Source organism: Alosa pseudoharengus, unplaced genomic scaffold, assembly GCF_046254945.1.
Source record: "Alosa pseudoharengus isolate Yale_2024_CS ecotype anadromous, Long Island Sound unplaced genomic scaffold, YU_APseudo_1.1 YU_APseudo_1.1_scf_20, whole genome shotgun sequence".
NCBI lineage: Eukaryota > Metazoa > Chordata > Actinopteri > Clupeiformes > Clupeidae > Alosa > Alosa pseudoharengus.
In genome coordinates, this window is record NW_027468664.1 from 10,183,555 (window position 1) to 10,199,550 (window position 15,996).

At 42.1% G+C, this 15,996-nt stretch overlaps 1 protein-coding gene across 1 annotated transcript in view; it reads right to left on the minus strand.

Moving 5' to 3' along the window:
- Positions 1–10,178, minus strand: part of syn3 (synapsin III) — a 113,599-nt gene extending 103,421 nt beyond the window's left edge. Inside the window, exon 1 of the mRNA XM_076296512.1 lies at positions 9,709–10,178. Coding sequence (XP_076152627.1) covers positions 9,709–10,178 — 470 coding nt within the window. The remainder of the gene's footprint in view (positions 1–9,708) is intronic.
- Between the last annotated feature and the right edge of the window lie 5,818 nt (positions 10,179–15,996).

The following is a 15,996-nucleotide window of genomic DNA, read 5'->3' on the forward strand; positions in this document are numbered from 1 at the left end:
AATTGTTGTTTTGAACTGGATATGTGATGATTCTGTGAATTCTGGATATGGGGCCCCCGTTGTACAATGCCTGCATACCACAAATAGTGCAATCATACAATCAATGAGCATGTGGTTCTAAATTATTTGATGCAACAGTTGCTTTTCTGGACCAGTGAGTGCAAGGGCGTAGGTTTGGTCTGAGCTTTGGTGGGGACACTACCCACTAATTCCCCCGGAAAAAAAAAAGGAAAAGCCACTCAACTCTTTCACCAGCCACTATAGATATAAAATGATTAAAATGTGCTACTGTCCAACTACCCATGATTAAAATGTGCTACTGTCCAACTTGATCTATACTGTGTAGCACATAATCTGATTTTATATGTATACATATGTAGGCTATATTTAACATTTCTTTTCTATTTGGTCTGTTATGAAATCATGCATTGACCCATTTAAGTACAGCTCAGTTTTAAGAAACTTAAATACATGCATGCTTAGCATTTTGTGAAAAGAATCATTAAGGCTACATTGACAACTCTTAACCATAAGCTGCCTGTATATTTTCTAATAGGCCTATTTACAGATATCTAGGCGATGTAAGCACAGCTCAGTTTTAAGAAATGCTTAAAGCCGAAAGACCATGTTAAATTTTTCTACAATTTATTTCAAAACCGGATTACTCTGGAACAGCTAACTATACACGGGAATGCTTTACACCGTTGTGTTCGGTAAGGTCTGCTGTTTATTCTGATATATGGGTTGTCATGTGTTGTGTGAAGAGTGTGTGGGCACAGAGAATAATTATTAAATCTCTTGAAGTAAATTTTTCTCGCGAACTGTTTATCACAGCAAATAGTGGCTATAGCACCGTTTAAAAGCTGAGAAAAGGTTCTTTCATGTGACACATGTGTGATGAGTAGCCTACTCGAGGAGATCAACAGAGAAGAATGGATGAATTTGGACGCACTTCATATGCCTTGTAGTGAAGTGAAGCTGAAGCGCAGCGTCTCCTGCGGCTCACTGGTAGTTATTATAGGTAACTTCAAATCAGCGCGATTTACCCTTATAGGCTACTGCACTCTAAAAAATGCTGGGTTGAAAACAACCCAAACTGGGTTGTTTTCAACCCAGCCGCTGAGTAAAATGTGGTCCAACACAGCATTGGGTTATCTTAACCAAGCAAATTGGGTTACTAAATTTAACCCAACAACTGGGTTGAAATTGAACCAATATGTTGGGTTATGTTGACACAACTGTTTAGTTAAAGTTACTTAATCAGGGTATATGCAGGAATCATAGAGTTGAATTTACTACTTTTTACTACCTTTTTTACTACCTCCACAATATTTTTTACTACCAACACGACATCAAGCAGCAGCCCTTTTTTTTTTTGGGGGGGGGGGGGGGGTTATGCAAAGCACCACTTACTACTTGCTATAAAGTATACATCATAAATATTAGGTACACTAATAATTTCTAATTGTGATCATTAAGTATGGTAATTGTCAATGACAATGTTTTTTTGTAGTGTCGAGTTCAGTTTCAGTTGTCCTTACCTTAACCCTAGCCCTTGAGTTATCCTAACCAGCCCTTAGCCTTAATAAGGTGAATGATAACCTTGGCACAAATTACGCTAAAACACCAAACATGTGTGGTGAAAAATGAAGAACAAACACCACCGACAACCCCCCCCCCCCAAAAAAAAAAAACAATAAAAAAAAAAACAACTCCAGTCTAAGGATAGGCCCAGAAATCTATTTCTATGGATATATAAAGCCATTATTATTGGTATGGTATTGTTGTTGCACATTTGACACTAAAGCAGTCCGTGAAAACATGCACATCAGTGGACTGCTTTACTAATGCAAAATTGAAAACTATGATTTCATTGCATTACTCAGCATGGATGCACGATGCTTGCATGATAAATACTTCCCAAAACAACAGTTAGGTAGGTAGGTAAGGATGCCATTTAGGAGTGTAAATCAAGTTTAATCACAATTTGATACAATATAGATTATTTAAGCCAATGATTTGATTCTTTTCAATACTTCAAAATGTGTAGCAATGCGATTCGATGCGCTACTGGGGTCTGTTGTCGATAGGAAATGATAGATTTTGGATTCAAATGCCAATATTATAGGCTAAATTATAGGCCAAATACTGAACATTGACTGTGGAATCAAGTAGGTTACAGTTTTTCTTTTCCCCCCTAAACCCTCCTGTCACTAGCTAGATGCTTTCAAATTTAACATGGTTTTAAAACTCATATGTTGCAGTTTTCCGTCACTGCAATAAAACTAGCCTATTTGGAATATTTTGTAGGCCTGCTGTTCCTTTGATGAGAACAATTTAACTGATCAAGTTTTCATAGGCTATTGAATGATTTAAATGTGAATGCCATAAACTTAATTCGCCATTAACTAGATTAGCGTAGTTCTTCACGCAGTTGTCATCTAAATGCAGTGTTTTATAGGCTATTCAAAGAATTTCACGTTCATCACTCAGTTGTGGTGTAGGTCTGTCTTGAGTGATCGCTGTCCCTTTAAATGTCTGGGACTTTAAATAACGGGACTTTTAAACTGCATGCTGTTTTTGTTGATGGACAGTGCCGTCTTTGATTCAGTTTTCTACCGTTTTAATAAATGACACGCGCACTTGCGTGGTTAAAAGTAAGGAATTGTTTTCACTTGTTTTCTTGCAATTCCGTAATATTAGATACTAGGTCTAGGTTACGTTAAAAAAATGTTGTCGGTTACTATGTCAGTGACTAGTTCGAACTTTGTTACTGATGGGCTAGGTGGAATTTTATTGCACGGTTCTGGATGATCACAGTCAGATGGCAGCGCTACCGTCAGCTGAACGAAAGCTTACACTAGTCAAGTCCACAGTTGTTAAAACTTCCAGCTGAAGTAGCCTAGTGTAAACTGAGAGAGTTGCCTCCTAACGGAGTGAGTGTAGCAGCTAGCCTATATTTTCTTAGCTGCTATCAGAGTGATAGGCTAGCCTAGGCCTACATCTACCGCTCCTTTGCTAAATGAACAAATATTATCAGATGAGTGACAGAAGCACCGGACAAGCAGGCCCATATGATAAACGCTGCTCTGGTAGCCTGCGGTAGGGCCTAGATGACGTGAAAACGCGAGAGTCCCCGAAAAGCATCCCTGCATCCCCGGCCCCTAACAAACTCTTCGGATCTGCACGATTCATATAAGTCGCCCAAAGCAACGTGAAGGAGACACCGAAAATCGCGTTGTTTGTATCCCTGTAAAACAACTGAAAAGGCGAAAATGTTGTTTGTTGGCGTCGCTGATAGGCTGTCAACCACGGAACTCTACACAGTTTACTTCTGTCATTGCTATCGCCTCCGACTCACTCAGGTCCTGTTAGCACGTATATATTTTTTAATTAGGCAAGATGAAGTTAAACCATGTAGACACAAATATTAAGCAAAAAATTTAAACTCATTATATATTGAGGTGGTGATGAAAAATTTACTACCAAGTCAAATTGCATTTATTACCTTTTACTACCTTTCAAGGGCCTTAATTTTGGTAGATTCTATTTACTACCTTTTACTACCTTTTACTACCGCGCGGACACCCTGTTAATGTTTGGGTTATGTAACCAAATCCCCCAAAACTACTGGTTGATTTTTAAAATACTCTGCTTGTACAAACTTTTAATAACTCAAGGTTTGTATTTACTTACTTGAAAGTCACACCTTCTGTTAACAGCTTTAGGCCTGATATAAACAGTCTATATTAAATGGCCTTCAAAAGCCATGCAATGAAATAAAACAGTTCGACACAATTATTTATTTGATAATTTTCTTTATTTTTGAATAGATAGCCTAGTATAAAATGCATGTGATACTTCCATGAAGACAGGCAGATTCCAAAGTCCGTTTTGGGGGTCAGCCCTGTCAATCAAACAAAAAAAGAGTGCATTTTAATCACTGTTGTTAGCCTAACGTTACAGAACTTTATATCAAGACTTGCATGAACCATTACCAGTGAATGATATTGACAGACATAAAAATCCACCAGGAGACAAATTATTAGTGCAACACACTCGGAAACCATGACCACCTAATATTATGGAGTAGTTTTAAACATAATACCAGTAATAGCCTACAAAACGTGCGTTTATGTCAGATGAGCTTGATAACAACATTACCATTAGCCTAACATTAGGCTGACAAACATAAGTTCAGCAGTGCTAACGTTAGCTAGCTAATGTTAACACATTATTCAATTAGTGAATCCAAGTTAATGTTACCACCAAGAACCACCCAGTAAGTTACATGGCTATAATATGAGGCTACCCTGAATGATTTAATACGATGTTGTTTGGCATGATTATTATCGTAAGTTACGTGTTGTGAAGAGACTACTTCGACTGTGAGGGCTAGTTGACAAACGTTAACCACGAAGCATATTTAATTAGCATAAAGTTTCCAAGTCTGCTAACGTTACCTACCAGCTGCTGGTATGCTAATTGCAGTTCGTTGTAAAAGTTCGTTTTGTTTCTGTTCAGCAGTTCCTACCCAGTGAATACAGAACTATGTTTTTATGAGTCTGTATTTGTGTAGATTTAACATTAACAGTAGCTAATATTAGTGGAATGACACCTGCTAACCTGCTTGAAGCTGAACGAAATGGCAGGCAGAATATTCCTTGATATCACGAAGGGTATGTCTCTGGGTGGACTTTTAAAATCCGTCTGGATAAAAATAAATAAATAAATAAATAAAAGCAGATACATACCTTCCGAAATCACCTGATTTCCATTGCATGTTGACAGCTGCTGGACTTGACGGTTGAAAGAATATGCCTGCCTGCCTGCCGATTTTTTTTTTTCTCAACCTTCAAATAACTATGCAGCTGTGTTGAAGTCACCCTGGTGCTGGGTAGTGTACTCCACGTTAGGTGGGGGACAGGAGGGAGCACAGCCCTAAACTATCAACCCAGCAGTGATAAACTATCAACCCTTGCTGGGTTACAGAAATGACCCAATATGAGTAAAAACAACCATACAAAATGACCCAACAGCCTCAACCCAGCGTTTGGGTTGAAAAAATAACCCAGCATTTTTTAGAGTGTGCACATTACACGATCTGTACGAGATGATCCGCAGCAAAGTGAGAAAGTATTTAACTCTTTGTAGCGCACGTGAGCGTTTCCCCCCCCACTTCAGCCTGAATATTGGTGGGGACATTTCAGTCGTAATCTGACGTTGGTGTGGACACGTCCTTCGGTCTCCACGCAAATCTACGCCCCTGAGTGAGTGACATTTGGGTAATTTTCTGCGGCACACCAGATGATCTCTCACGGCACACTAGTGTGCCGCGGCACAGTGGTTGAAAAACACTGCATTAGATAATACACATGTTCAAAAAACTAACAAGTCAAAGACAAATTTTCTGGTATCATAGAAGAGATGAGTGTGTTGCAATGTTCATTTAAAATTTTAGTGAGCACAAGACGAATGCCAGACATGACCTGAGTTAGCGGGATAGTTAGCAAGGCGCTTTCTCTAGATGTAAAAGTTTGCCATGGTTGTGAAGCCTATTTCTGACATTAAAGGAGAACTTGGCAACTATTTCAAGTTAATAAACACATTTAGAATATGTACGTTTCACAGTTTTACTGTATGCTCTGCAATTCTACAGCATTGTGACAGAATTTGATAACTAGTTCACCAATTTTGTATGTAATGACTCAAGCAATGAAATATAGACTATTAGTTTTATTGGGAACGACTATTCAGCATCCATACTGTAAGTATAGTTAGTTTTGACCCCTAGTTATGAGAATTTTCATTCTGATCTGAGAAAAGCACCAAAGCGACTGAGAAAACCTGTAAATGACCTGTTCCGTTAAAAATGGTGACTTTCCCCGCTCCCCCTAGCGTCCTCAGGCGGAAAAGCAACCTTGCAACATTGGTACTACTGTCCCAGTAAGAGAAGTGAGAAACAAGAAACTCGTTTTAAATCGTGTTTCTTACCTTGTAACATCCACATTGTTCTGCCGAACTTATGCTAACCGTTTCGCTAGCTTGTAAACAAATCCATGTGCTTTATCGTTTCCTTTTTCCACAGTTTGAAATAGCACAATACACAACTTCTCCAGCAGAGGGGGAAATATAGCTACAGTAATCCTGCCAAGTTTCCCTTTAACCCCAACAGTAAGCCTAAATGACCTAAATCCCATAGCATAGGGATATTAACCTAGACTATTATTATTATGTGTAGCTGCAGTGCAGCCACAGCATCACTTAAACTAGCAGTCTTGCTGTTTATGGCACAACAGCTAATAACGTGTGTGTGAGGAGCAGGCTAGGGGAGGCACTAGAAGTGGGGTCATCCCTATGTTCCCCGGGTCCTATGTTCCCCGCTTGGGGTTAGGGTTAGGGTCATGGTTAGGGTTTTAAAAAAAGGGTCCTATGTTCCCCGGTCCCATACAAAGCGGGGAACATAGGACCCGGGGAACATAGGTACTCTCCCCTAGAAGCATGCCTTGCTCACACGCATGTTACTTCAAAAGAACCCGGCCATTCTTAAAAGTATCGATACTAATAAAATTAGGTATTGTGACATTTTTAATTTCAGGGTATCACGATTCTTCTGTAGTATCGGTGCACTGTGCAACACTATAGCAAACACAAAGTAGCAAACTTTTGCATAACTTTAATACATTTAACAGGCAGTGATCACTACAGATGCTGTTAACCTCTGTTATAGTAGGCTACTTTGTTCTATGGCATGAGTGACTAACCAAAATCATTAGCACCTTCCCTATGTGACAGGTGACAGAAACAGCTCTGGAGGTGCATGCGATCTGCTACATTTATCTATGCACTACGTACAACGTGGGGCTGGTTCTCTCACTAGGAGAGACGTGTGTGATAATTGGTACCTCTGACATAGTAAGGTGTTTTGATAATGAGTGATGGCACCTGTCCTGCTGATCATACAACATGAAGGTGCTCTCTTTCTCTCTCTCTCTCTCTCTCTCTCTCTTTCTCTCTATATCTGTCTCTCTGAGTGTTTGCATCAGTAAATCTATGGAAAGGTTCAGTTGCTAAGCGAACAAGCAGAAAACTGTGTGTGCGCGCATGGGCGTTTGCAAGAGAAAGAGAGAGTGTATTTAGTGTGTGTGTGTGTGTGTGTGTGTGTGTGTGTGTGTGTGAGAGAGAGAGAGAGAGAGAGCAAGAAAGCGAGAGAAGGAAGTGTGTCTGAATGTGTGTAGCCACAAAGTCCACCACACAGAGCAAAGTGCAGCTAGACAGACAGAGCAGAGCAGTCCTCTAGGGAGCTCAGACAGCTTAGACAGAAACCGAGCCCAGAGACTCCAAAGAGACTCCAAACAGCGGCCTAATTGACCAGGCTCAGGGAGACGGCCTTCTGCTCCGGGCAGAGGCAGGCTTTGATCCCACAACTCCCGCAGTCCCTTGTGGATAAGCATCAAGTAGGCTCTCACTCACTCACTCGCTCGGTAACTTCAACAACAAGGATGACTGCTTATTTACAGTATAAATCATTATTATACAACTCTTCAGAATGCTGTAGAATATTCCTTTAACATCAACATGCCTTCCCAATGTTCGGATGTCCGATAAATCTGTATAATGATGCTGTCAAAGGAAACTGATTCACATCTTTCATATCATTCATTAGTAGTCCGTTCACTTATCACAATGGAACTTCATTGAACCTGTAAGTCATCAGTAAACACCTTGCTATGCAACATCTGAAAGGGCAGAAGCCATGACGGTAACAAAATCATTTTAAAATACACACTGTCTGAAGTTTCTTTTCTCGTTTTGGCAAGTAGCCGTATAATAAGGGTGATATTGTATTGTCCGCTGGTCATTATAGGAAAACAAGTCCCTTCAGGCCCTGTCAGGACTTATTTCACACAGGTACAGACATCTGGCCAAACAAGCTGTTTTCTCCTGACCATTTACTAACTATAATCCCAGCAAAAAATTACTTGAGATATGAAACAGGTCCAACCTTTTCTTTGAAAGGACAGTCATACAATAACACAGATTTGCTGACAGTTAAACCTCCAGTGAGACATTTACCTTCACAGATTTAAAACACTGATTCAGGTGATCACAATTTGTTTGACTTTGGTTCAGACACACCACCATAGTTTGCAATTTCATATTCACATGTTTTTGCTTAGTTACTTTTAGGTTAACGACAGTGATCATTAACCACAACACTTTAGTCAGCAGCTTTAACCAATAGTTTATGTCTGTTTGTCTGTCTGTCTGTGTGTGTGTGTCCACTTGCATATGCATGATCCCCATATCTCCCCATCATACCTTCTACAGTTTTTTTCCCCACTGTCTTTACTGACCAGTTACAGGGGCAAGGGTCCAGAGGAGCCTGACTGCTCTTGTTCTGACATATAATCAAATTTGAAGAATAACACACTCAAGTGGCGAGTGTGTCCCTGTTGGAGTTTGAGGACACAGTGTGAGTCTGAGTTGAGATTCAGTTGGAAAACTGAAGCCATGCTTCCTTCCGACAGCTACCACCCAAGGGGAGGATGACTTAGCAATCATGTGAAAGTGTCTCCTCCTCCCCGGTGGCCCTGTCTCCTCAGCTTAAAGCAGAGACAACCGTAAACAGTGAAGTGAACACAGAGTAAGGACTGGGTTAGGAAATGCACCGAAAGACACTAGGGGCTTATTTACACCTAGGGCTGAACTAACGATTTTCAGTCGCATTAATCTGTCGACTATTTGATTGATTAATTGACTAGTTGTTTGATCGATAAAATGTCAGAAATGGTCAACCAAGAAATATCAATTAGTGTTTCCCTAAGCCCAAGATTATGCTTTCAAATGCCTTGTTTTGTCCATAGGCCAAAGATATTTAGTTTACTGCAATAGAGGAATAATACGTAAAGTTGAAAACATTCTACTTTAAGCTGTGTCGACAGAATATAATAGCTGAATTATAAAATCAACCCTCTGAATGCTAGTCAGAGACAGTCTTCAAAAACAAATGCACTTTCATCAACAAACTTACTCAGACAATCTGCAAAAGAAACCACCAAATGAAAAGGTGTTTGTCACACACCACATTTATTCTATACTGTATATTATAGTTATATGGCATCTGCCGCTTTTATCTAAAGCTTGCAGTACAGAGTAGATACACTAGTACAAACTTGCAGTACAGAATAGATACACTTCCATTTGTATGAATGTTCCCTGGACATGTGACTAGCAGACTAACGGCCGGCCGGGCAACAAGTACACAGTTGTGAAGGCACAGCTGAGGCGGAACAATGGCGGAGCACACGCTGCAAGAATACACTTCCACTATAATCAGTGGAACTGGCTACACCAGATGTGTCGTGGACATTTGAACAAAAAAAATAGGCCAGTCCACAGGCTGGCACATGCGCTCTGTGAATGCTCTGCTTTCGGTGGAGCCTGGACCTAATTGTGTCATTTCGACATCACGCTTGTCTTCTCTATCCTGACTCTCTTCTCCTCTTATTCCCTTGACACAACTTCGCTTGAACTGTCGTTCTATGTTATGCAAATAGTACTTATTGCTGCACGGACATGTCTTTGTCGCACTATACCTTGATCGCTCCCTGTTGTAAGTCGCTTTGTATAAAAGTGTCAGTAAAATGATTAAAAGTAACGTAATGTAATAATGCTAAAAATAAAAATCCAGTGTGTGTCTCTCACCAGTCTGTGTGGGGGTCGTCGACGACCAGCAGCACCTTGGGCTTGCGGACGACAGGTTTGGGCAGTGGCGCGGGCGCGGTGGTGGCCGCGGTGTCCGCCGCTTGTGCCGCCTGGGCCTCCGCCTTGGCCTTCACGGCGCTGGCGATCTGCGCCGTCTTCACCACGCTGGAGAAGGAGCTGAGGAAGCCTCCGGCGGCAGCGGCGGACGGCGGTGGGGCGCTGGGGGTGGACGTGGCGGTGGACGAGGAGGAGGAGGAGGAGGCCGGGCCAGAAGCCTGGGGCTGGGGTGAGACGGCGGGCGGCTGGCGCCTCTCTGTGGCCGGGGACGCCGGGGAGCTGGTGGAGCTCTTGGGGCGCGCGGGCGGAGACGGGGTCGGGGAGGGGGTCGGGCGCTGGAGGTCCATCATGTAGCCGTTGGGCAGGTTGGCCACGAAGCTGCTGTCCGAGAGACGCCGGCGCAGGTAGTTCATGGTGACGTGTGGACGGGGCAAGGTGGGCAGAACAGGTAGAACGCTGTAAAAGACAGAAAGAAAGAGTGGAAGAGTGAGTGACACAGAGAGGTCGGACAACACAGGGATAGCTGGCTTCACTCGCAGGGATAGCACAGGGATAGAAGGCTTCACTCAGACTCTGTAGTTTGTAGAGTACAGGACCAAACTTATAACTAGTTAAAAAAGGAGAAAAGACTGAACATTACATGAGTTACTTCTCAGCGTAGCGCCTTCTTCAATGTGCTTTTAACAGAGGGGTCTGATACCGTCAAAGACAAAGAAAGGGGGGCAATGAAATAAGGAGAGATGATAGATGAAGGGTGAGCAGGAAAGTACGAAAGAAAGAAAGAAAGAAAGAAAGAAAGAACAGAATGTCATGTAATTCAATGTTAAATTCTAGATATATTTCATTTTGTGATGTACCAGTATAGGTAAGAAAAATATTCATTGTCATTAAAGTTTTTCTCAGTCTCTTTGGTGCGTTTATGATGTGCACAACTAAAGAAATGATTGGAGGCTGAACTAATAGTTGTGAAAGATTCAGATCTAAGAAATGTACAAAAAAGCAACTGAGGAAAGATGTAATTAACACAAGAGAACCAAAATCCACAAATAAACACCAAACTTGAGTCAGAGTCTGCTCAGCTTCAAAGCTCTGAAAAGTAGAGACACATTGAGGTCAGAGATATTCCATGTGTGGGAGAAGGGTACAGAATGTAAAAAATATAGCTTTTGTAGCACTTCAAACAAGGCTGACATTTTTTTATTTTTTTTTCCAACCAAGTAACAACTCTGTCCTATTTCTGAATCATCGGAGTAGAAATTGAGGTAGTGCTCCAAGCGGTATTTGAATGCCTGGGACAGATGTTGCCACACTGGGCATAACACAAACATTACACAAACACACACACACACACACACACACACACACACACACACTGACACCACTGTCATTACACATACACACATACACACACACTGACACTGCGCTGCCATAACACACACATTACACATATGTCACACACACACACTGGCACTGCACTGTCATAACACACACATTACACACACATATCACACACACACACACACACACACACACACACACACACACACACACATTCAGACACGGTCAGTCATCATAACACATTACCCACCCATTACACACTCACTGTTTTGTCATAATGATCAAGAGTGAGCATATTCAGTCTTAACGATATGAATATACACTTCTGATTTAAATTGAAATGAAATGTTTCAACATAGTGAAGTAAAGAACAGAAGGAGAACATTGTGTTGTGTTTCCTTAAAGATGACATAGAATGGATGAACTGAGCATATCATCTTATTCTCTGATGAAGGTATGCAACTTTGGTCTCCCTATTCCATTAAGGCAAGGTAACAGCTCTTCTCCATTCTATGTCATCTTTAAATTGAAGCCTTCTACTGAGAAAAGCACAAGATTATAACTGCCATCATGATTGCCATACAGGAACAGCCAGCGAGCCCTAGGACTTCCTCCCTAGCTTCTATAGTAATCGCTGTAAACTGTCATGACCCCGGATGGACAACACTCATATCTCAGCTGAGGCCAGGACCATTTGACACAATGTGATTAGGTCTGTAGGAGTGAGGCCAAAGATTATGTGGTGTCTGACCATGGCTCAGGCCTTTGGCTAAAGCAAGATGGTGCGTTTCAAGCCCCATTTGAACAGCCGGAGTAAAATACACTTTAGATCAATTTACGGATGATTGGGAGTACATACGTTGAGTTAACATCAAAATCATGTCATTCGGATGTGTTTTGAGAAAGTTCGATTTTACCGTTTTTAGTCAAAACTCGTTAGCCTGGAAGTGACCAGGGCAAGTCATTTCGCCGCTACAAAACGCTATTTTTAGGCCTATACCTCTTCTACAGTTCCAAACAACAGTACACTTACGTGGTAGTGAGTAGAGGGTCCCTAAAGCCAAATCGAAGTATCCCGAGGTCTTTATGTGGTCGGATAGAGAGTCCAGAATGAATTTCATCAAGTCACTTCCAGGCTAACGAGTTTTGACTAAAAACGGTAAAATCGAACTTTCTCAAAACACATCCGAATGACATGATTTTGATGTCAACTCAACGTATGTACTCCCAATCATCCGTAAATTGATCTAAAGTGCATTTTACTCCGGATAATTCCTTTAATGGTTTGCATACATACTAACATGAGTTTCAGGTATTAGGCATCCGTGCCCTTTATGGGCTTGTCTCTGCATGGGGGTTTGGCATTTCTGCCAATAACCTTTTATCTAATTAGCATGGATTCATGTGGGCAGGCTATTGATTATCTACATTTCAATGTAAACCGCTTGTAACCAACAATTTAGTTCTTACCCAGCTTGGAGCACTCTCATCCTCTGGTTGTCTTACTTGTGCTTGCAAAGTAGTATTTATTGTTACCATAAGGTTTTTTTCTTTGCAATGTAGCCTGAATGTTAGTTCTCACTTGTAAGTCACTTTGGATAAAAGCGTCAGCTACATTAATAAATGTGTAAATGTAAAATGTGATCAATGCCACAATGATGAGAAATCTGACTGTCAAATAGCCTAGAGGATCATAGTGGAGACGCCGTTGGTATAACAAAGTAATATTTGTAGATAATGCGCTTTGTGTTTTGAGAAAACAACATGCAGATACACGCATACACAACCGTAGAGGGAGGGAGAGAGAAAAGAGAGAGAGAGGGGGAAAGAGAGTGAAAGAGAGAGAGAGAGAGAGAAAGGAGATAGGGGAGAGATGGAAAGACATACAGAAAAACCGAGAGGGAATGAGAGAGAGAGGGAGAAAGGGAGGGGGAGGGGTAGAGACTTTATATAACACTTCAAAGGGAGAAGGAAGTCCGGGTGTGCAAAGCACAGATTTATGAGGTGGTGTGCGATTCACAAGCTGGTTACGAGTCCCTTCCTATCTCATTACATGAAAGCCCCCAGTCCCCTGAATGGCTTTTCATTTGCAGCATTGAGAAGCCAGCCTTTGATGGCTTAAAGAAATACAGACCAATAAAGAGCTTTGAGAAGAGGCCTTTGGTTAGACCACCTTCAGCAAGTATTGTGAATGAATGAATGAATTACTAACTGAATGAATACATATATACGTACACATGAATGAATGAATTGGAATGAATGAATGAATGAATGAATGAATGAACGAATGAATGAATGAGTGCAGTATGACGCCTGGGAGAAGGCGATAAGGCACATGACAGTGAGAGGAGCCTGATGGGAGGACAGGACAGCTGATAAATCACTGGGCCGCTGGGGGATGGGCAGGGAAGGCCCTGACTGTCATACGGAGTTGCTGAGGTAGCTCCACACGCACGCAAGCACACTGCACTGCATCATGGGGGATTTTCTGGGTGGTCTGAAGCATGAAGGGGATTCCATCAGAGACATATGTGTGAGATGCAAGGTGCAAAGACTGGGATCCTACAAACACACACACACACACACACACACACATACACACACACACACACACACACACACACACACACACACACACACACACATCTGAGTCTGACTCTCACTACGCTGCAGGAGAAGTGCAGAAGGAAGGATTTCTCTCTGAAGGCAATACAAGAAGAAACAAGAAGATTTCAAACACCAACAATCTACCTTCTCTGCTTGTGAAGGTCCAGAGAAGAACAACACAGAAAAGGAAAATCTAACTATGTACTATACAACATACTCTATATACTATCTAACTATAACTATATAGAATATAGATGTTTTTTTTCATGTTGTAACATAAAGACAAATGTTAGTGCAATGTCAAGAAACCTAGAGAAGAAATATTCAAAACCACCCGCAAAACACAAACCTCACGACATTTGCGTGTGGGTGAATAAAAAACTGCATACACACACACAGTTACACGTGGATCACGACACATGGATCACGAGGTTTATGTCAAGTTTTTCCGCATTTTCTTTCCTCAGAGCACAATGGGATTCTCCGCGGCTGCATGGAGTCACGCTTTTTGGATGCAAGAGCCTGATGAGTCAGAGGAAGTGTGTGTGTGAGCATGTGTGTGTGTGTGTGTGAGAGAGAGTGAGAGAGCACGCATCAGCATCCCCACACCAGGGGGTGGCAGCTGTGAGAGGACACATTAGCGCTGTTTGTTGCCTGATGGGTACCTTTGCTAATTAGCACGCCGAAGAGGAAGCACTCTGTGATGATCTGATCTAATTTAGCAGCTCTGTGCCCACCCCTCCGTAGCACCATCAAGCCTCCCAGTGACTTATTTTAAACAAGCAAAGTAGCACTTGGAGTTCAACAAACTGCGCACAAGTAATCTGCTGAGTTTTACATACTTTACAAAAGTAGTGTTCTTCTTAGTTTAACATACTGTAGAAAAGCAGTATGCTGAGTTTAAATGAACATACTGACATGCCAAAACGACAAGCCAGACTGGTTGAAGTAGCACACTGGACTGTTATCGGATCCATGATGTAACTATAAACTTACTAAACTGAAGGTCAGGGCAACAGTAAGCTCCATTGTCCCCCATAAGAAGCAGATCTGTGGGCTAATAATTTCTCCCTATGACATAATCTTATGTAACCTCCCATATGGAGCTGTCCACACTATGTGGTGCTGAACTGCCCAAGGGTACTTCCAGCTGACTAAAGAAGACGTCGGTCTATAAAAGAAGCATGGATCTCTTCCTTTCTTTCTCTCTCTCTTCCTGTCTCTCAATGGCTCAATCTCTTTCTCTCTCTTTCATTTTTCTCTCTCTCCTTCTTTCTCCCTCAAACCCTTACCCTCCAATTCCTTCTCTCTATCCCTCTTTCTTTTTCTTTCTTCATTTGTCTACTTTTTATCTGTTAGAACATAAATCCACACAGACTAACCTTTATCTCCCAACGCAGAGCCCTTTGACAGCTACAATGGTTTCCCCACCTAGGCTGACAAAATGTATGTGTGCGCAAGTGTGTGAGTGTGTGTGCGTGTGCATGTGTGTGTGTGTGTGTGTGTGCGTGAGTGTGTGTGTGTGTGTGTGTGTGTGTATGTGTGTGCGCTTATGAGTGTAGTGTGTGCATGCCATGTGTGTGTGTGTGTGTAGCGGGGGTCTGAGGGTGTCAATGCAAGAGACCCCTCAGTAATTAGTCTGCCAAAGTGACACAGGGGGTTCAGTCACTGACAGCACTAGAGCAGCTATTAAGCAGCGAGAGCTATTGTTCCATGGCCTGGCCCAACACTGCCAACATGACACATAACCACTCCTTCTGCCTGCTGGCTTTCATGATCCCCTTCCTCCTCATGTCACATGCATACACTCACACACACACACTCACACACACACAGACACACCAGACACACACACACACACACACACACACACACACACACACACACACACATACACACACACACACACACCCACCAAACATTGAACATACCCACTTTCTCTGCCTGCTTGGATTTAAGCATACCCCCTCCACCCCATGTCACACGCACACGGACACACACACACATACACACACATCACAGTCTTAAGCCTTAAAACACATCCTTGACTTCCAGTTCAAAGGTCGCTACACCTCATGCACATTCACAGCTTCGTGCTTAGTCCTGACTGCATCAGTACCCACGACTAAGATAATATTATGGAAATGGGGCCTCGGCTCCACACAGAACTCAGGTCAGCTTGCATACACTTCTGTTGATGTGACTGAGGTTATGTGACCTTTGTGTGTGTGTGTGTGTGTGTGTGTGTGTGTGTGTCTGACAGGACACACAATTTATGCACACCTG